Source organism: Aptenodytes patagonicus, chromosome 2, assembly GCF_965638725.1.
Source record: "Aptenodytes patagonicus chromosome 2, bAptPat1.pri.cur, whole genome shotgun sequence".
Taxonomy (NCBI): domain Eukaryota; kingdom Metazoa; phylum Chordata; class Aves; order Sphenisciformes; family Spheniscidae; genus Aptenodytes; species Aptenodytes patagonicus.
In genome coordinates, this window is record NC_134950.1 from 51,418,504 (window position 1) to 51,439,809 (window position 21,306).

Consider the following 21,306-nt stretch of genomic DNA (forward strand, 5'->3'; position numbering starts at 1 on the left):
ATGCTTTTGCTGGTGGGATTTATTCCATCACTGCTCTCCTCAGCCAGCAAAGCAGGGACTGATGCGAGGGATGCCCGCAGGAAGCCCGCTCAACATCTGCATAACCTGGGATGGCTGCGCTGGCAAAGCACTGCTAATGCAGCCCTGGAAATAGGCAACCCTCGATGTTTCCAGCCTCGGTGTGTAGAAAGACAGACTCCCACTCCCACATTGTGGTCCCATCACGTTCAGATGTTTTTTATTCTTTAGTTGCAAAACACTGCAGAAAAATAATCCAAACCGATCTCAGGAGTGAAAGAAAAATGGAGCGGCAGCTGTTTTTGAGCGAGGCTCCTTTATCCTTCCTTCTGTTCAGTAGGCAATGTCCCACTAGAAAAAGTCCCCCATTTCCAGCTCATCTTTTCTGCAGCTGTCATTGCGCTGCTCATTGTTTGTGAAGTTACCGGCACCTGTGTCTCCCCTAGATGCGATGCGATCTAGAGGCTCCCACTGTTTATTTCAATGTAAATATTTTTTTTGTTGAGAAACAAAAGGGCTGGAAAAAGGGAGGTTATGGGAATATTCAGGATGAGATAAGGAATCTGAGGCAGAAAAGAACACACCAATTACCTCAGCTCACACGCTCATCTGCCAGATGAAACCAGTTTTACCGGCTGTTGCCCAAAGGCAAAACACCATAGGGCTTCTGATGTCATGTTGGCCTTTGGTTATGAGCCCGGGTAAATGTGTACCTGGCAGAGAGAGAAAAAGGGCTGTGCTGTTTAATGCCAGCTTCATCTATTTATGTTCGTCTAGCATCAATTAAAAATATTTCTGTCTCATTCTGCCTGCCTTCTTGCCTGCCTGCCTGCTAGTGTGGTATTCATTTTCTTTCCGTAACACTGTAGACTGCCTTGCCTTACAGTTTACAACAGCGAGAGCTGGCATTTGCCTTTGGCAGGGCAGAGGACGAGAAACCATTTCACTTCCATACTACTTCTCCTCCGCTCTGTCTCCGCGCAGAGCAGCGAAGGTGTTCGATGTGCCGGTTGTCGTGGAGGGGTGATGTACAAGGCCAGGGCTGTTGTTAATTTGCAGTGCTTCAATAGCATTAGCTTTTTCCTTAGGATTTAAATTGAATTGGTGGCATTGCTGGGACCATATAGTGCTGTAGATCTGAACTGTGTTCCGTGTACTCATCTGTCTTTTTTTCTTTATTATATTAACCTTCTTTTTCTTCCTTTTTTTTTCCTTTTTATATCAGCAAGACCCAGTGAAGCAGACTTTATGTTGCAATAATTCTGCATGTTTTGGTTATAAATATCCCGAAGCAAAGTTAAGGTTTTTTTCATATAACTATCAAAGCAAGTGTTTGCTTCAGCACAGAGTGAAAGGGAGGTTTTACACATAAAAGCTCATCAGTGGGTGGTAAACAGCTTTCGTCCTAATACATATTGCAAATATTCTGCTGTAGCACAGACTGACGGCTTTGGTGAAATTGGTAGCATCTGACTGAGACACAACAGTTCCCCATGCTAGTTGCTATCGTGAGAGCCTAACCAGGGTCTGAACGCTCAAGAAATCCCAGGAAAATCAAGTCTTTTGCCTGTTGCACTACAAAAGACGTCCCTCGCATTTTAAATTTCCAGTTGTCTCCTTGAGAGCAAATAATGCCGCCAAGTAATTTAAAAACAGAGGAGGTAAAAATCAGTAACTTCAGCAGTAGCAGCATAGACAGTTTCCTCCACCGCAATCTCCCATCTAGATTTTCCAAGCAGACTGGTGATTTCAGCGGCTGCCTTGGCAGGTGCCCAGCGTGATGCACCTGAAAGCAGCCAGGCTGTCTGAGAGCGGATGCACAATGGTTTCGGAAAATCAGAGGTCTTCAAGAGTTCTCAAGTTGATCATCAAAACTACTAAATATTTCACATTTTTCTTCTTCCTCAGTGTTGCATGCCCTCAGAATGGCGAATGCTTCATGATCTGAAGTCAACACAACAGCACTGGTGTATCGCTGGCTTGCAACAGCATCTATTTGAAGGGATGTTTTAAAGCACTCTGTGGTGCTGGAAGGCGGCTTTTTCTGTACTGTTTCTAGCAAGGACGTACTGATCTGAGCACTTGGTGGCATGATTTATTTATTAAAACTTCATACCATTTTTTTTTCTCCCCCTTGACATAGGATTAAAATTAAACATCCTTAACTGCATGAGGTGCAAGTATAGTTTAGCTCATTCAGGTACATCTGTATTAGATATGTGTGCAAGCGATTGCTCTCCGCTCACTTGATCTTGCATTTGTGTACAGGCAAAACTCCCCCGAGACGGCTCGCACGAGTCGGATGTTCAGATGAGCCGTAACTATGCCTGGAGGTGGCAGCGATTGGACTAGGGCAGGGCAAACCTTTGCAGCCTTTGATTCTCCGAAGACCCCATCAATAGATGTCATTGATACTAAGGGGGGCTGTCATTAAGGCTGAGATCCTTGGGAATGCATCGGATTCGTGGACCCATCATTTCACCTGCTGAGCACAGTGCTGCGCCAACAAGCATTAACGCTTGATAACTCACCTCCTCACGAGTTGGAGAAGAGGAGATGCGTTCTCAGGTCATGCACCTGCCTGGCCGCTGAGCGCTGCTCTCCAGTGGTGTGAGAGGCCCCGGGGACACCAGTGCTGGACGAGTCTGGCCAGGCAAGAGGCACCTCCATGAGTGACTGCGGTGTGGTGGAGGGGTTTTAAGTTGCAGGAGCACCAAAGCAAAACTCGATGTGTTGGCAGCCAGTGGGATTTGCATTCAAAGACCCATTAGAGGTGTGCTGAGCCAGGGATGGCACTTCAGCATGTGCAGATCTTGCATGGCAGCATGGGGAAGCAAGGGAGTGCTGGGGAAGGCTGTGCTGGAGGCACAAGGCAGCCACTGGCAGCACGGCCAGTGGTCATTTGGGCTGACTTTACTTCATATTAAGACTTTGCTCATAGCAGTTAACAAGTCTCAGTCTAAGGGCAGTGGTGGTACCTTACAGTGGTCTCATCCCTTGCTGCTGCCTCTCCCAGAGACAGTCCAGGCAGACGGAAAATGTCCAGCTGGGTGTCCTGCTGTCAGTGCACAGCAACATCTCACAGGGTGGCATCGCGGGGAGCCAAAATGCTGAGAGCAGCCCAAAAGGGTCCACACCAAAGGGCCACTGTCGAGGAGGCACCGCTGGCTGCTTTGGGTGCTGGGGGAAGGAGCAGGCACATGCAGAAACCCGGCTGGCAGGGAAGGTGGCAGATGCAGAGCAAAGGGGCTCCCCATCCCCACATCCAGGTGCTGCCACGGGGGCCTGGGTGACCCAGGCCTGAAAAACACTGCTGGCTCAGAACACGCTGCTGCAAGCAGGTTGCATTCTGCCACTCCATCATTAAAGTTTCTCCTGCCCCATCAAGCACAGTTACCCCAGTGTCCAGGCTGACAGGCATGAGTTTGAGTTTGGGGTTTAAACAGGACAGATGGGGGAAAGGGGCTCCAAAAGATACCACCAGTTTTTCAGGGAGGTGGTTTGCCTGCGCCTCTGCTTACCTCAGGGTGTCTGCGACCCACGCAGCTGGAGAGAAGAGCAGTGGGAGGTGGTGACCCGTCCTGGCCACAGGTCAAGGGGCCTTGCTGGTCTTTTGCTGATGGACGTGGTATGGAGAAGTAGAGCCAGGCAAGCTGCTGTGGTGGTTTGTGGCATAGTATGCATGGTGCAGACTTGTTTGGGCTGAGTAGAGTCTGAAAGGGCCTTGTCGGGGATGTGAAGGGTTTTTTTGGGGAAAAGTATTGCCTGTGAGGGCCCCTAAGCTTTGCAAAGCATGGAGGTGAGCATGGTGCTCTGAAAGTGGGCTCTGCTCGCTCTGCCAGGGGGTCTACACAGCATCCAGCAGACCAGCGCATATGTGGGCTTCAGGGGAAAGCAGACCCTGTAGCATTATCTAGAAGCTGAATGCTTCCCCAGCAAGGATCACGAAGGAGAGATGAAATACGTTTCTTGCTGGAAATATCACTGAATGCACAACTTGTTGCCTTTTACACTAGCTACTTTGAAACACAACCTCATCCTGCATGCAACCAGCTACAAAAGCAAGGTCTACTTTATCCTTCAGACTGCCCAGTTTCCCTTCTTTTGCGATAACTAACAAGTGTATTACTTTGCCTATTGCTCTCTGTGCATACGTTACATGGTGACATATGACGTGGTGATGACACTGAAACCAGCTGCCCTGTGCTCAGTATTCCCCAAGGTTTGGAAAGGTGACCTGGAATGAAAGCTATCGTTGCAAAGACCTTCGCACATGGGTTGGTTGGTTGGTTGGTGATTACAGAGTATGAAGGGATGAGCTAGTAGAGCTTGGGCAGTTTTATTGCAAACACTGTGGCCAAGATTATGCTGTAGGTGTTGAGGTGTCCTCATTCATGAACCTTAATTCACATGACAGGAGAAGCAGCCATGTTACCAATGCTTGCAGAAGCATAATGTATATGAAAGTACTTCCAGTGCTTCCATCTCCCCAGAAGTAAACAGAAATTAAAATATGCTCTAAGTTTACACACACAGAATCATTAACTTTGTATAGTTAGGGACTAGAAGGAGGGAGGGAAGGGGGATTTTTGGTTCTTTTTTTCTTTTTTTTTTGCCCTGGGCAAAATTTTCAACATTAACTAATTAATGTTTATAAAGCACTTTGCATATATAGTGCCTTTCATCAGGGGATCTCCGAGTATTAGATTATATTATCTTGAAGGCCCCAGGCCTGTGCATACTAGCCCTATAAAGTATTAGCCTTATAAACTTTAGTAATTCACTTTGGGTGCTTTTCTGGGCTTTTTTTGGTTGGGTTTTTAATCTTCCCTCTTCAGAAAATGTGCCGAGCATTTTGGCTGTGTATGTAAAAAGGCAGTATAAAGGGTGGTGTCAGCCAGAATGACCATATGAAAAATCGGGGCTCCATAATGCACTTCACAAATCCTCTAATTGCTGGAGTTGGAGAGTAGCAACCGTGCCAAACTTAAATTGAACTATAAATCCCACATGTCAAGTAGGGATCAGGAGGAGGCATCATCACCGGTGGGGGGGAAGCAGCTCTGATATTTGCTCTGCATTACCTGGTAATGACAGTGGGGATAGGGAGAGAAACAGACACCTCTGGTCTCTAGCAACATCAGGAGGCAAACACAAGCTCCTGCATGGGGGCAAGCTGGTGGACCTTCTGTATCGCATTAAGTTTCTGTTACAGAGAGAAAAGGGTCAGTGGTGGCTGGGAGCTGGGAACCCAAGGATGGGCATGAAAATGGCCACATTTAGCCCATCTGGAGTGTCTCTGTTGCTGTCACCCTTCTGGGCGGAGGCAAGTGGCAAAGTACCCCAAAGCCACGCCAACAGTAGTGAATCTCCCATGCGTCAAATCTGAAAAGCCTGCTTGGGCGTGGGCTCAGTGGATGACTCAAACAATTACTTAACAATAGCCGGTTGTGTGAGCTGGCAGAGATGTAGCCAGGTTCACAATGGAAAAAATGTGTGGGCATCTCGGCTTTAGCGAAACACATGGGGAGCAGACTTGCTGCTGCATGCAGGAACTACCAACAGAGAAAGCAAGGCCTTGGGGAGCAGAAACTTGACAGGGACAAGGCAGAGGATGTCTTTGCCCTTACTTGCACATCTTACAGGTGGAATTCCCCCAGCTGAATTTAGCTGGGTAAGGGCTGCTGCTCTGAGGGCAAAGACCCAGCAGCAAACCCAGTCTTTCGAAGAGTCAGTGGTATTCAGAAATCAAGAACAGAGCCATCCCCTCTGAGGCCATCTTGCCCAGACCGAAGTACCCTTGTGACCAGCGAAAGCTCACAGCGACGGGTGGGAAATCCCTCCCATTCAAAGAAGGAGAGTTCAGCAGGCCGATGGCACACGTAGCTAAAACCAGACAGGTATTGCTTCATAGAAACAGCCTGAGAGCTCTTCCAGAGCTTGCACCTGTTGAAGAACTTGATGGGGAGCTTGGGGTGAGTAAAAGCGCTCACTTGCCACTTGTGGGCTGATGTTCTGAGTCTCAAAATAACCACCGCGTGTGAATCCCAGGGGAGAGGCAGTTGGGAGAAGTGTCTGCAGGGAACGGCCCACCAGCTGGGGTGCAGGCAGCATCTGGGCATGGAAAGTCCTATCAGGAAACCGAGCAAGTAGGATTCACTCACCAGGCTTGCAATGTGGACAAGAGGCTTGGGAGGCTAAGCCTTGCACCCTGCACTGTGTACTCCCGGTCCTGAGGAAGAGTGGGAACCCCATACAGATCTGGAGGGCGCTCACTGTGTTGACCTACAGCAGCATTCAGATGGAGACGCAGCTGTAGCACAGCTCTTGCTGGCACGGAGCAGCCGGAGATGGCTTTGCCGTGGAGCTCCACATCTTCTATCCCTGGAGCCAGCGCTGTGAGACCAGGAGGCCCACACGTTGTGTTGGCAGATCTTCTAGGAAGCTTGGCCCACATGGGCTGCTCTGATGTTGCAAGCAAGAGAGGGTTGGGAGGGCCAGCTGTGGATTGAGAGTGAAGAGAGAGCTAACTTTCCTCCTCTGGAGACACTACACCAGAGAGTTGGCCTGGGAGCATCATCATCACTTTGCTCTAACCAACAGTGTAGGGTGATGTACCATGTGTGACCCCAGTGAGCATTGAGAAGGACTTCTCCTGGTCTTCTCTCTCCTCCTCAGGTAGCTGCGGTTGAAGAGAGACTGGGAGAAGAGAAATTGAAGCAAGAGCTACACTGGGGCATGGCCGGGTCTGTCCTCCCTGGGCTCTGACAGTGCCCTTTTCCTAGGATCTCCACATGTGCTGGGCTCACTTTGCTCTTTCAGCTTCTCCTGCGCTACACGCACCATGTTTGTCTCCCACTAGCAAGTGTGTATTTATATTGGCAAATGAGACCATCTACCAGATAAAGAGCCTCTACCGAGGCAAGCAGGCATGTTTACAAGGTGCCGCTGCCGCTGGCTGTGCATGTACACTTTATTCTCACTTCTTCTTTGATGTAGCTACTTCACTTACAGGTCAGGCTAATATGCCTGGTCTTTCAGGCAAGGATACTCCCACACTTGCTTGTTATGCAGCAGGAGGGAGTGCATGGTACTATTGGTATTATCTCCAACCTAGGGCAAGAGTGGATTAATTCACGCTCATCAATAGGGAGCAAGGCACCTTTTCTCTTTCACCAAACTCAGGAAGCAGACATTGCTGCACCAGGCCCTGGGGAGCCTGGAGCCGGGCATGATGGCTCACAGGTAACCATAAACCGGCTGTGAGTCATTCCTGCCCTGGAAGCCAACCAGCTCCTGCTCATGAGCTACCGTTGCAAGAGCTACTGCTCCTGTTAGACATGAGTGGTTTCACTGCCCGCTGGTTGCTGTCCCTGCCCACTGGGTTGGAAGTCACCCGGATTCCTCTTCCACGGGTGGGTGGTACAAGTGCTTTGGAGCAAAATACAGTGCTCAGCTTTGAAGATGACAGCCTTTTACCCATTGCACGGCTGCAGCTCCACCCTTCACTGAAGCAGGTGCACTGCCAACTGCAGACTTCAGCCTCAGCAGGTCTGGGAGAACTGGGGCTCTTCGGTTGTTCTTCCCATTTGCATGCAATTCCCTCTAGCTCCTGAATCCTCTCCCTGCGACAAGTAATTTGCCTACCTGACGGGAGCTCGGGAAGAGCCATGCAGCCTGGGATTTCCCCACATTTCACACCAATGAGTCTTGATGGGTACGTTCCTGTAACTGTGAGCTGTGACGTAAGAATGACAAGGGTGCAATGCACAAGAATGCGAGTGGCTTCTGCTGAAGCAGAAGAGATGTTGGTCCAGCACGGGGAGGCAATGCTAATGTGCGTGGGCTTGGGAAGACCGTCTCATGGTGCTGTGTAGGCAATCATCCTTGGGAGGCCTCTCCCATGGAGGTCACCCTGCTGGTCCTCTGGTGTGGACAGCTGTAGCTGAGCAGCTGTAGATGACCACAGAGCTCGCAAGGACCAACATCATGACGCTGGCAGTGGCTGAGGGACTCCAGAGGAATAGACAAGAAAGGACTTGCAGCAAAGCTGACTCTGCAAGGCTGAGTTGGGCAACAACAGTTTAGATCAGCTATAGATCTAGAGGCCCTCAAGTGAGGCAGGAGGTGGAAGAAGCTTCCCTCTCCTGCCAGCACATCCATATTTGGAGGTGTGGGTGAAGGCTGCTCGCTGCCTAGGGGCTCAGGCACCAGCAAATTGGGCGACTTAGTCTAGCACTGGGGAGGTTTGCCACAGTGCTCTTCTTCTCAGGTTTTGGGTGACTTTGGGGGAGGAGGTATTAATTTGTACCGTCAGATAAAATATCTTCAGCTCTGCCTTATAGTGAGGTCTTGCATAGTGTGGAAAGCAATTAATGTCCCTCCAAGACAGGTGTCGCAGGCAACTCTTCCTACCTTGGGCAGTGCTGCTTTGGGTTTATGGCCCAGGCTATGTACATCTTTGAACTATTCAAAGCAGTCTTTCTCTCTCATTAAAGTCTACGGGACAAAAATAGAGGCGCTGCTTCCTCACCACCTATCCACGGGGGGAAGACCAACCCTAGTAAAAGCGGCGGTTGATCCCCACCATGGCAAGATGGGCGCCAGGGCTAAACTGTCCCTCCAGGCGGCTCAGCAGGTCTGCGAGGGAGCAGCAGCGATGTCCCACAGCAGGGGAAAGTAGAGCAATGAGGCAAGCTTAGGGGACTGGGAGGGTGGGATGACCGTCTCGGGCTCCAACATAGAAAGGATGGATTCCTATAAGCATGTGTAAGCCTCGACTCCAGCCTGCCAGCGCTCGCTCCCAAACAGAGGGCATGGAGCTTCCCCTAGAGCATTGAAAACATGGAGGGAAATACCCTTCAGAAACTGCCCAGATTTTGTATTTGAAATTCAGACCACCAGTCTTGTGATTCTTGGAGATCTGATTCATGCTTTTTGAACGTGTGGGTTTGGCAATCCTGTGTTTGCACTTACAGCCATTTCCCAACGCCTTATTTTCCCCAGAGGTGTTCTTACTTTTCCCTTTTTTACTCTTGTACACATGAAATAAACTGCTTGGGGGTTAGGGGAGTTGTTACCAATAGAAAAACTCATCTGTTAAATTCACAGTGAGCTGCTCACTAAACAACAACAACAAAAAAATCCCCCACAACTTTATAGTCTAAAATAACCACTGCGGGCTGGAGCGGCTCCTCCCTGCTCTTGCTTTGCCTTGGGACGGGATAGACTGGGCGAGGGCTCCTCTCCTCAGGGAGCACTGGGAAAATGCTCTCTCCCCACCACAGCCACGCTGGGGGTGGCGGACAAGTCCTGGACCGACGTGGTGGACATGACCTGTCTGTCCCCATGTGTTTCTGTGGGAAAGCTGAGCTCCTGCCCCCATCAGCTGCTCTGGGGAGGGAGGTCTGGGGTGCATGCAGGCACGTAAGCCCCTAGGAGAGCATCTAAGGGCCTCTCCTGGGGTCATGAAAAGAGGATGGTTTTGTTTTGGGAGATTAAGTGTGAGAGTTTTGGACCCATATTCAGTCAGGTAGCAAAAAATCCTGGTTTTTCCTCTCAAATTTTTTTTTCGTCCAGTCATGGCAAGGACTGTATCTTTATCACCGTAGATATCAATCAGGGGCATAACTGCTACCTTAGCTCAAAGAAATAGTATTAATTATCTGAAGCCTGTGCTGAGCGCCATTTGTATTCCCATAGACAGCCTGTTGCTGGCACGATAGAAGGCAAAACCCCACACCCATGGGAGTGGAGACTGTTTTCCATTCTCTGCGAGGCATCCCTGCCCACTTGAAGACAGAGCAGCAGGCAGGGAGCAAAAGGGAGCCCCACTGCGAGGGAGAGGGTTTGAGGGGTGGCAGCCCTGAACTGGGCGGCAGCGGGCTCTAAGCATGCGGAGCCAGACTCAGGAGGTGCTATGAGATGTGGCCTTGTTGGTGGGTTTGGGACTTGCAGCTAATTCCAGGAAAGGGCTTCGTCATGGTAAATATTAGGGTAGTATAAATAGCCCCCGCCACCCTGGAACTCCACTGCCTCAAGCGATGCGCCAAGGAGATCCTCAGAGGATGGAACATCTGGAAGGGGAACTACCAAAACTAGATGAAGGGAAAAGCCCAATGCAGGGCTTTAGCTGCTGACAAGCGAGCGCTTCCTTCTCGTGGTGTTCGCTGTGATGCCGCAGAAGCCTAACAACAGCAAGTTTTTGTTGGCATCACAGCAAAGCACAACTTGAAGGAGACATCCAAAAGGGAAGAGCTTAATAGCCTAAAAGCACTGCAGCTGCCTGGGACAGCCTGCCTCCTTTCTGCAGTAGGAGCACATAGGTGTCTAGGAAAGGAAAACCGCTCCATGCCAGCTGTCCTCCCCTGAGGAAAAGGGAACCTGCATCACCGACACCTCGGGAGGCCAGAGATGACAGTGGAGACCTTTGCAGCCAGCACTCCTCAACGCTCTCCAGAAGTCACATCCAAGATTTGGAAGCTCTTGAGAGGGCAAGTGCAACGGGAGCGACATTGCCTAGTCATTAACACAGATCATGGGAAGAGAAAGTAACTGAGCCCTATTTTAGCCCTGTTGGATTTGATTTAATGTCTCAGCATGCCCAGAGGGTCTCCAGGTGCTCACAATTTCTGCCTGTGCAGAGGACAACAGGTTTGCAATCGAGATCTGTGAGCCATTAGCCCAGACAAGTGGCAGCTGAGGAGCTGTTTGCGCAGGAGATGTCTCCTATGGAAGACAATCAAAGCAGCGAGCCTGAAGAAGGCTGGGGAGGGATGGTAGTCATCCACGGGAAACATTATTTGGGGGATGGGGAGGAGAACCGGAGCAGCCATGGAAGCTGAAGAGGAAGGCAAGCTTTTGGGAAGAGCAGAAGTGCCCAACAAGCTGTGCAAGACGAGGGTAGGAGCACCCGGTCTGGACATTGCTTGGCCATGAGCATTTCACTCAGGTTTCACCTGAGCACAGAAGTTAAAGCCAGGCTGGAGGGTGCCTGGACGAAGCAGACAGTTCACTTCGTGTTTGCAAATCATTCCCAGGGCTTAAAATACTAAGAAAGGGCAGTGACCAGGGAGACCAGCAAGGGAAGGCAGGCAGTGCTACAGTGTGTTTGTGCTGCAAGGCATGAGCACGAGGGCAAAACGCAAAACTAAGGCAGCTGGCGGGAGAGAGGGGAGGTGGGAAGGAGATCCAACACCACAGAAACCAGGTGGAAGGGATGAAAGGCAAGAGTGGGAAAGACAAGCTGATGCACCCGCATCTCAGCCAGACACATCTGGGGCTCTTCGTTCAAAGAGCCAGGGAGCATTTGTGCCGCATCCTGACATCAGGAGCTCAAGCCCCTTATGTATGGCTTACTGCCCATGATGGAGACTGGCTTGGCAAGGAGACCTCCTCAATGTGGGACATGTCTGAGGAGGCTGAGCATACGGTGTTGTGACAGATCAATGAGCTCCCAGGGGGATCAGTCGGCCCAAGGTGGGCTCAAAGCCCTCACAGCCAGGCCTCCCACCCACCCGCCTACGACCTCATCCTCTGGCCAAGAGCCACCGGACCCCGGCCCGGCACAGCTGAGGGGAAGGGCAGTCCCGTGGCAGCTCCGCGGGCCCCCGGCAGGCTGGGCCAGGCCGGGCATGCCCGGCGGCCCTGGGGCGGTGGGGCGGTGCAGGCTCCTCCGGGCCCTCTGCCAAGCGGGCGGCTTTCCCAAGGGCGCCTCTGCCAGCGCAGCCCCACTGCCCCTCCCGGGACCGGGTCCCCGTGCAGGAGCTGCGGGCGAGTCGCTGCCGGCCCCCGCCACCTATCGCACCCGTGCCACCCACCCTGCCCGAACCCCACGCTGCTTCGACTTCTTCTACGTGCTGAAGCGCAGCCCAAGGCAGCTGACAGCTACACAGGGTTTTAAATCCCTTCTCGAGCAGAAACCTGTGTGTCTGGGGGGAAAAAAATCACCAAAAGAGGCAGCACCCTGCCCCTGCCATCCTCCCCACCCCCAGTCATCGTTGGAAACTCAGCTGCGGCTCAGGACTGCAAAAAGTTTAGCCTGTTACAGAGAAAAAGCCTGAAAAGGCAGCCATCTACCCCAGGAGGTGGAGGAGCCTCACACAGGGAGGTCTGGAAGAGTCGGGTCCCTGCAAAGTTTTCTTAAGTTTTGACTTGATCAAGAGTATAGAGAAAAAAAAGAAAAAAAAAAAAAAAAGCCTCCTGACTCACTCTCTTCCCAAGACTGCCCTAGCCCAGGGCATTTTCCCTGCCTTGGGAAGTGTTGCAAAATTTGAGCTTGCCCTGGAGGTATCTCTCACTAATTACTGGATATCCTGGTTTTGTGTAAGGACACAGGCAGAACCTTCCCACAGGTTCTTCTTTATGGCATGGGAAAAAGAACTCGAAACACTGATTTCTGTTTCAGCATCCCCAGCAGACTGCTGTGAAGGGCTGATTACCCACTCGAGGGGCTCTCTTTCTGGAACCATCCTCCCCAGCTCTGGGGCATCGCTCACCAACAGTCTCTAAGAAGCGAGAAATTTCAAAGGCAAAAACCAACCTTAATTTTAATATTTGCCCTCTGTACCTGAAGTTTGGGTCACTTGCAATTTTTCCCCCCTGCAGTAAAGAAGGCTAAAGGTTTCAAATTAGAAGCAAAGACTCTGAGAGCTGTGTGAGATGAGGCCTGTTTGAGTTCGCACCACCCATCAGCCGTGCTGCAAAGGGCTAATGAAATGCCTGGTGGAAGGCAGGGTGCAGAAAATTACAGCCCCGGCCTTGACAAGAAGTAGCGCAACCTTGATTACCATGTCAGCTCGACACAAGGCAGATGCTCACATGGGCTGTATTCACATCATTCTGTGGTTTATTCACATCAGTAAAGGAAAACTGCTTTGGCTCTGAGATACTGAATAGCCCACGCTGTATCTACGCAGCTTCTGCTCATTCCAGTCCCCCTCTTTCAGCATCAGTCAGGCCACCGACTCCCACGGACAGCACATATCCCCCCGTCCCGCATCCTGCAGTGCTTCAGCTCTGTGGCCGGACCGCAGCACCGGGCTGCAGCTGGCGATAATCCTTCCTGCCACTCCTTCAAAGACAGAGGAGATGATTACAGAGGGTTTCTCCAAATTTTAGCAAACATGAAGTTAAGAATGAAAACTGCATTGAACAGGAAGCAACGATTTAAGGATTTCTTCCCAAAAAGAAATTAATCAATAAGTCTGCTTCATTAAATACATACCTACTTTGATGGATCTTTTTTTTTTTTTGAAAGGCCCTTTTCTGTCATTTCTGTAAATGAAAGCCCCTGCCAGAACGCACATAAAGGTATCACCGAAGCTCCTGGAGAGGGGAGCGAGCTCTGTTTCCGATCCTCCGAGTGCCTTCTCCTTTTCCTACCCTCCCTTCTTGAGAAGTCCCGCTGATCAGCTCTTTAAGGGAGTCTTTATTCTCTGCCCAATTTTGCACAAAGGTATCAAAGGATTTTAACATATTAAAACTTGCAACCTCTTCAAGAATTTGTCTCCTTCCTCCCTCTCTCCTTGTTGCTGGAGTTTCACACCTGGGAGCTGTTATAAATCAGCCCTTACAAGAAGTAGGGTATTTTTAAAAGTTACTTAGCTAACCTTATATACATGGACTACATGTATATTCACACGTAATTACTTGAAAAAAATACTCCCCCTCCTCCCTTCCAGCTTCTAAGGACAGAAATAAGAAACACCTTCAAATAACTGTAAATAATAAACCCCGTCACGCTAAACACTTCAAAGTGGAAGTGCAAATATCTCAAGAAGCTTGGGGAACTACACATAATTATGAATTAGCTCTCAAAAAGATACAGATGATCTGTCAGATAATTTTTTCATTCCAGATAGATTTTAAATAATATTCCCTGTGACCTGGTAGAGAGAGTAACTGCTTACCGATAACTGCAGTTCTTCAAGGAAAGCCTGCGGAGCAGAGGCATGCATGCCAAGCTGCTGAGATGCAGACGACTTTGGTGCCTTAGCAGTACCCAAGCAGAAGAACCCCGCGCCTTTGTTCCCTCCCGCCAGGGCACAGCAGGGACACACGGCTTCCCCAGGGGAAGGAGTCTTTCAGTGGCAATACTGATGGGCAGAGCTTTGGAGAAGCACCTACTGGTCATCCACTGGGGCCTCAGCACCGGTCCTGATACCGCCCAATGTCCAGCTGAATCACGCAAGGCATAGCTATACCCTTTCCTACTTCTGCAACAGCAAGAGGCTGAAGAGGAGATACCTGGAAGAGCTGTGGGACTGCGAGATGGGGGTTGGGGAAGAGAATGGATGACCAGCTCTAATGGGGTCTCCAGCAGGAACCACCACCTTCTTCTACTCCAGAATAGCCATTCAACTTTCAAGTCCAGGATGGAGGTCCTCCTTTTCCTCCCTCCTTCACAGCAAAAACCCTTTCAAAAGCAGGCTGCCTGGAGGCAACCTGTGAACTGTGAAGCAAGGGATCCTGAGAAGAGACTGGGTAGCGAAGTTAGCGGCTAACACACCAGAATAGCTAGAGAGAGCAGGCAAGGAGTGAAAAGCTCATGCCTATAGTACAAGAGGAAAGAAGAGGTGGTAGGAACAAGGACTGATGTATCTGGAAGGAAAAGACCAGGTTTCTTGCCTATTCCTTCAAAGTGTTACAAAGCCAAAAGGGGTGCTTGCCTAGCTTACAAAAGGCCTGCACCAAGTGAAACACTGGCATTGTGGCCCGCAGACAGGTAGCCTTCCACTAGAGGAGGGTAGGACAAGCCACTGACAGGTGGCAACAAGCCCAGTGCCAAAAGTGGCAAAACAGAGAGGTCTGGTGTGCTACATTCTTCAGTCTTGGTACTCAATTTTGCACTCACCAAAGGAGTAAAGCCTTCACTGCAGATTGCAGTTATCTCCAGAGCTGCAGGCTCCAGCCACGGGACTTTGGATAACAATGGCTCGATCCAGCTCTCGGAGGATGTGTAGACATGATGTGTGCTATGTGCAGAGGGAAGTGTATGCAGCACTTGGCCTCAGAAACCCAGCAGCCCTCATTTGAAGAGTCGCTGGGAGCAAGCCCATTTCATCAAGTCCAATCACTTGGACTGTCTGCCCCTTCAGGACATCCTCATTTGCCCTAGCCTTTCCTTCTTCACCCCACTGATTACAAATGAAGAGGAAAGCAAAGAACAGAACAAAGAGATGTAGCTGCAGAACAGCTGACGGCATTTTTTGCCAAGCAGTGCACTCACATGGCAGGACACAGGTGCCTACAAGAGCGTGGGCCTAGAACAACTTGATGCAAACAGTAGCCTTAAGCTACTCGTTTCAAAGTGTCCAAGAGAGTGCAACGGCTTTGAGGAATCATCTAGCAACCTCTCACGGGCCCCCACTACCTTCCTCATTAAACCTCAAACAAAGCTGCGAGGTGTGTTAGCGCACTCCAGCTAGTCTTTCCCAGGGGGAGAAGGGAAAAGCTGGAGTCAAAGGCAGTGCAAAGGGCTGGATTCAGTGGTAGGACTTGAAAATGGCAATAAAGGAAAAAAGCAACAGCTGGAGGAGAAAGAGTACAGGGCCCCTTTTGTCACCATGTAACATACAAAACTTGGCATGCTATGCTTTTAAGATAGTAGTAGTTAAGAGCCAGCAACAACAGCTTTCCCCTCCAACTGTACATACTATTTTCTCTAAAGGCAGAATACTCGAGTGACAGGAACAGTGCCCCAGGCAGCTCGGTGCATCAGAAATAGCCACTAGGCTAGCACGCCATCTGGACAGCAAGAAGTGCCTGGAGTAAGCTTTAGAGCCCTCGCAGCATCGGTGGCATAGACGGCTCTGCTGCTAGGTCCCCAAGCTTGAACACAGCATGCCAAGAACCAAGAGGCAAGGGAGCATGACGGCAGGGTTTGTCCTCGTCACCTTATGACTGGGCTTTTAGTGTTTGCATAAAGAGCAGTCCACCTTCCCATAAAGGGTAACGAGACAGGGAAAAGGTGGGAAGTGAACCCACGGTCATCTCTCCTTTAACTCCTGGTGTGGCTGAGCAAAACTCAAGTGCCTCCCAAGTGCCACTTTAGAGGACGCTTGTTCTTCTCAGAAACAAAGTTGAGTTCGAATGAGAGGCAGGTGGAGGGAGACAAGTATTTTTAGCCTTTGCACCGAGGCCTTATCTGTCCCTGTCTGAAATTAGGCCTAAAGACCTGCTGAAAAACAGGCGCACAGGGAGGAACTGCTGGTGAAGGAGACAACTTGCTGTGGCAGCAATGAAAGCATGCAATCTGCATCGCAGGCAGGCCATAAAAACACCTGAATCATCTGTCGTAATTGATAAACAGATTATATATAAGTAAGTTATTTTCTCCAACATCTTTCATTTTAAGTATCACATTTGTTTAAAGACGACAAAGAGGCAGGCCAATATGCAGATGCTCATCTTTGTTCTCCAACCTGCGCTTAATTGAGTTGCCTTAAAAATAATTTAGGACAATGCCTCCACTGCACACTGCTGAAGTCTGAGATGGTTCCTGTGTTTTTACCTCCCAGAACACGTGCAAAGCGCTCACCTCTGCCCAGCTGTTAACAAAAAAAAAACAAACCCCAGCCTCCGTGCTGACTGACTGGGGGAAGTCAGGCAAATGTGAGGTTGCTTTTCCTCCCTGCCCACCCCTCCCTTCAAGTAATTCTTTGCTCTGTCACCTAGTTCTGTTTAAAAACCTTAAAATAGAGATGCTTATCGTTAATACGTCACGTGCAGCAACCGTGCCAATTACTGTGATGGGCAGATAGCCGGGGCTCGCTCTCAGAGCCACGCCATTAGTCATGGTGAGACAGCTTCAGACGCTGAATTTCTCACGTTAGGAAACAAAAGTTACCAATTTATTATTTTTAATAAAATAATTGCTTTAATGCAGTATTTAAAATAATTTTAAACATCTGATCAATAAGATACAGTACACAAATATGGAAAATGCTGCACTTTACATAAAAAGTAAAGCTAAGCATTTAATTATACAAAACAATTTTGCCTGATGCCATCGATATCTTGCAAACTATAGCTTAGTCAAAGTACTGTTTTTCTTATATATATATATGCTATATATACATATATAAATAATTTACAGCATTCATTTACTAGATTTGTTTACTACTGTTCCAACACAAAAAAAATAACCGATTCAAAACTTATCGAATTTGGTAACTATCTATCTGCAGTGGTTCTGGCGGTGGAGGGTGTTTGAATCATTGCTTCAAGTTTTGAAGTAGCATGCCAAATAACCGTAGGAAGCTTGTTCCTCAAAAGAAAAAAGTTTCAGCAGGAAGCCACTCAATACAGTCAGTGCCTTTCCCACTGGTCCTGGGAAATAGCCATGCTGTACAGCACTGTGTCATGGGAGGCAAAATGTTTGGAGGCTGGGGAGAAGGGCAACCCAGAGGTTTTTCCTGCGACCACAAGGCAGTCTTTACCAGCGAGCAGAAAATCTTTGAATCTATAGCAGTCTTAATAATCCGGAGTCATCCTCCTCACTGAATGGAAACCAGGCAACTGTCTAAATACTTTCTATTTGGGAAGTTTCCCTGTTATATCACATTAAGGTATTAAATCAATATTCTAAATAAAGCAGTGAATCCTGTGCTTTGCAAACACTGCTTTTCTCCTTAAGAGAGTCTCCAGCTGCAAAGTGTCAATACATCTCAAGTTTTCCCTTTTTTGCAGTCAGCACAGGTTGCTTTTGTTCATTTCTTTCTACATCTATGCTCAAGTTCAATGCTATTTGTAATATCTACAGAAAGATAAACTGTTTCTTCTGTTTACCCTTCCTTTTTAGGCTCTTTCGCTCCTTGTATTCAAGTTTAGTAACTCCAAATTTTCCCCGAACATTGAAGTATGCCTTAACTACACTGTCTGATGTACTTCAATCACAAGTACGACCAATTTGTTCACCTTCCCTCAGTCACTCTCTCAGAAGAAAGGGGGAGGGCAGTTGAGGTGAGGTGGGAGCGAGAAAGTACCCCTCATTCCTTTTGCTTGCTACTTTGCTCTCCACAAACGAGCATCCAGTAGAAATCCTAAACCCAGAAAATTTAAGGAGATGCTGAGTCAGATAGGCAATACATTAGCATGTTGACTGACTGCTGGTTCATGATTAAATACAGTTGCCATGCTATGCCATGCCTTTAAAGTGTTATTTGTTTCCCTAAATAAGGTTGGATTAGAAGAAGGCACTACACGTAGAACAGATGTTGCAGACTCTAGAGTACTGAAGCAAGCGACATACATAAACTAGGGACACGTATCAAGCCCTCAGAGCCTGCAAGACAGTTAAATACAAGCAGGTATTCAGGTGCCTGTGTGTGCAGCTCAGTGTTTTCACTGGTTTACAGACTGGTTTAAGCCAAGTATTATTAAAAACCCTACAGGTGCTAAGTTAGGTATTTAATAAAAATGTTTATCTGTAAACAAGAGTTATCCTTACAACGGATCATTTTCCAGAAATTGGAATTTCAAGACAGTGCAACAATGCTTCAGTGTTTTCTTTGGCAGTAGACAGCAAGTTGAAATGTAAAATTCAAATCACTTCAGAAGAGCACGGTACAAGGTTAGAGAATGCTTCATCTCCCTCTCTTGTTCCATGCAGAATATCAAGTCCCTGAGACAGACGCGGGTTATTCTTGGACAGAGCAGCTGTTTCGTAAGGCTAAAACCTGATGATCCAGGAGCGATTCCATTGCCTTTCAAATCCTAAGTGGGGGAAGGAGAGAGAAAAAACATTAGAATTCCATGTAAATACACATTTTTAACTAAACCGGCTGGATCATACTGCCTACTTGCATAAAACTAGCCTGCTGATGTTCAGATTTACATGTTGAAAACCAGCAATCCAGGAGTCCTTGCACATTAGATACATTAAAAGACAAAGCAAGCACTTGCCAGTTAATAGTTTATTTCAGTCAAAGCAATGAAAAAACTTTTAGTAAAAAAATTCTATCTTTTTAAAAAACGGTATTATTATGGTAAGCTAAATGACCGCCGTTTCACTGAAGTCATACTACATAAACACTGGCACTGAGAAAGGACAAGCTAACTACGAAGAAGGTACTGCCACAGTTCCTATGCAGAGCCCCAGGTCGTGCAAGGCTCTTACTCCCACTTGCAAACACCTAAGCTCCAGATGTTCACATCTCTCCTTGAAGAAAACCATCACTGCAAGTGGGCTCTAGCCTTGAAACATGGCCAGGAGAAACTCTTACCCTGGCCATCACCTGTGATTTGTCCTTTAAGGGAGCAACAAACACACACAGTCGAAGCATCCGCGTGTTCAGAACACTGTACCCAAGCCTATCCATCTCAGTTGGCTGCCTCGCTTGGTTATGAAAGCACAATTGGTAGGAGATGATGATGTTTAATAGTTATACATTCAGGCTACTGGAATGAGCAACCCCCACGCATTCCAAAATGCCCCAAGATTTATTATTAGGGGCGGGGAGGAGGAAGATTACCATGAGCTGCACAATAGACTGGCTACTTATCTTGGAGCCAATCTCTGCTACACAGCCAGTCTCTTATCACTACTGGAGGGTTCTTGGTAATGAATGCAATTTGTACAAATACGAGTGCTCAGTCTCTGTAACTTCAGCAAGGCAATGCCTGCCAGCATCAACACCACTTGGAGATGGTGTTGCCTGGATGCCGTGTTAACTATATAAATTCTTACCCTAACACTCTCTGCAAGACTTCAGCAAAATGACTTTGCCCACTTTGCTTAGAGAAATCTGGTTAAAAAAACCTATATATTAGAAACAAATACCAGTGCTGGACTATCTATAGTAGTGAATGCTACTGTTGTTGGGGAGAAGCATTGAAATTTATTAAAAAAATAGACAGATTCACCAGAGAACACGCACTAACCACAGAAAACCCAGGGCATATTGCAGAAATGGAAGCTGTATTTCTTACTAGCAGCATGCAGGGTATTCAGCACCATTTCATTTGCTTTACAGTCAATACTATTAAACACTATGAAATGCCATCATTTGAAACTTTCAGTTTGTTAAATGGCTTGGAACAAATGTGTGTGTGGGGAAGACTGCTGGCCACATCGCACAGAGAGGGCACTGCTGTCCTGGTAAGACACAAAAGGGTCACAGTTCAAGTTTGTCATATGACAACCCTGAAGGATCCAGGGAAAAAGATAGCTCTGCAATGCAGCTGCCAGCACGGGTTGAAAAGGAGGTCAATCCAACAGGATGCAGCAGAAGGCCTGAGGCAATGTTATAAATGAAACAAACCCCAAGGGTTTTCAGTAACCCAGCAGCAATGTCCTTTATAATTCAAAGAACTTTATGGAGGTGAAAGTATTTTCTCTCTAAATAGTCATTAGACTAGAAGTCTTACCTTTAAAAAGACACCAAACAAAGCCACCTCAATCCTGTTCACTCCCTTACAAAAAGGAGGCAGACAGCACAAATCCCCGAGCCTGCTTTGGAAGCTGTTGGAGCTGCAAGATGCTACAATAGGGCAGAAGCGCCAAGCTGCCTGCGTTTGAGAGTTGTGGATTTGTTTATTCTTAAATTCTTACCCATCATGCCCAGTGCAGAGACGTAAAGCGATGTTATGCTGTAATATCACATCCAAAGCCAAAGCTTATCCTGGACTCCAGTTTGCCAAGACAGCCAGGTCATACTTCTAAGTTTCACGTAGCATCACACCAGCTTATCAGAGCTACTGAGTACAGCATTTCAGGGGCCAGGGGCTCTTTGACTAGTTACTGAACATATCTAAACCAACAGCTGCTACCACATCCAAGTTAAAAGAAAAGGTCCTTCTCTCAAAGTGCTTGATGGTTTAAAACTAAAGAAGCCAACAGACAACCTAGGTCATTCCAGTCCAGACTGGGACTGTGTTGGGGAACTCACTCTGAACTAAGTTTATACGAGGGTGAGCACTAACTCCTTTTAGCTACTGTCCCCTACAGCTGCATCGAAACACTGGTCTTTCATGGTTTTGTTTTGGACTTTGGACCAAGCAGTCGAGGGTGATGTACTGCCTGTCTTTCTGTAATAAAACATTTAGAGAACCAAAAGTGAAAACACTTGAAGTTAAGATGCCATCTGTGCATCAAAATGAACCATCACAGATGCCTCTGTTAATGTCCAAGACCTTATTTAAGAAGTACCCAACTCTTGAGCTCTCCAGCTGACACAAGGGACACTTTAGGGGAGGGTCCTCTGCTGCTGAGTTCTCAGAGCCTCCTCTTGAACAAGTTCCTCTTGGGCAGGAGGTCGATCTTGTCTGGCCCTAGGCAACAGTCAG

The 21,306-nt window shown here is 48.2% G+C and overlaps 1 protein-coding gene across 1 annotated transcript in view; it reads right to left on the reverse strand.

The window, feature by feature from the left end:
* Positions 1 to 18,367: 18,367 nt before the first annotated feature.
* The window catches only part of TAF4B (TATA-box binding protein associated factor 4b), a 73,097-nt gene continuing 70,158 nt past the window's right edge, over positions 18,368 to 21,306 (reverse strand). The window contains exon 15 of the mRNA XM_076332220.1: positions 18,368 to 18,735. Within this exon, the coding sequence (XP_076188335.1) occupies positions 18,568 to 18,735 (168 nt within the window). The 3' untranslated portion in view covers positions 18,368 to 18,567. The remainder of the gene's footprint in view (positions 18,736 to 21,306) is intronic.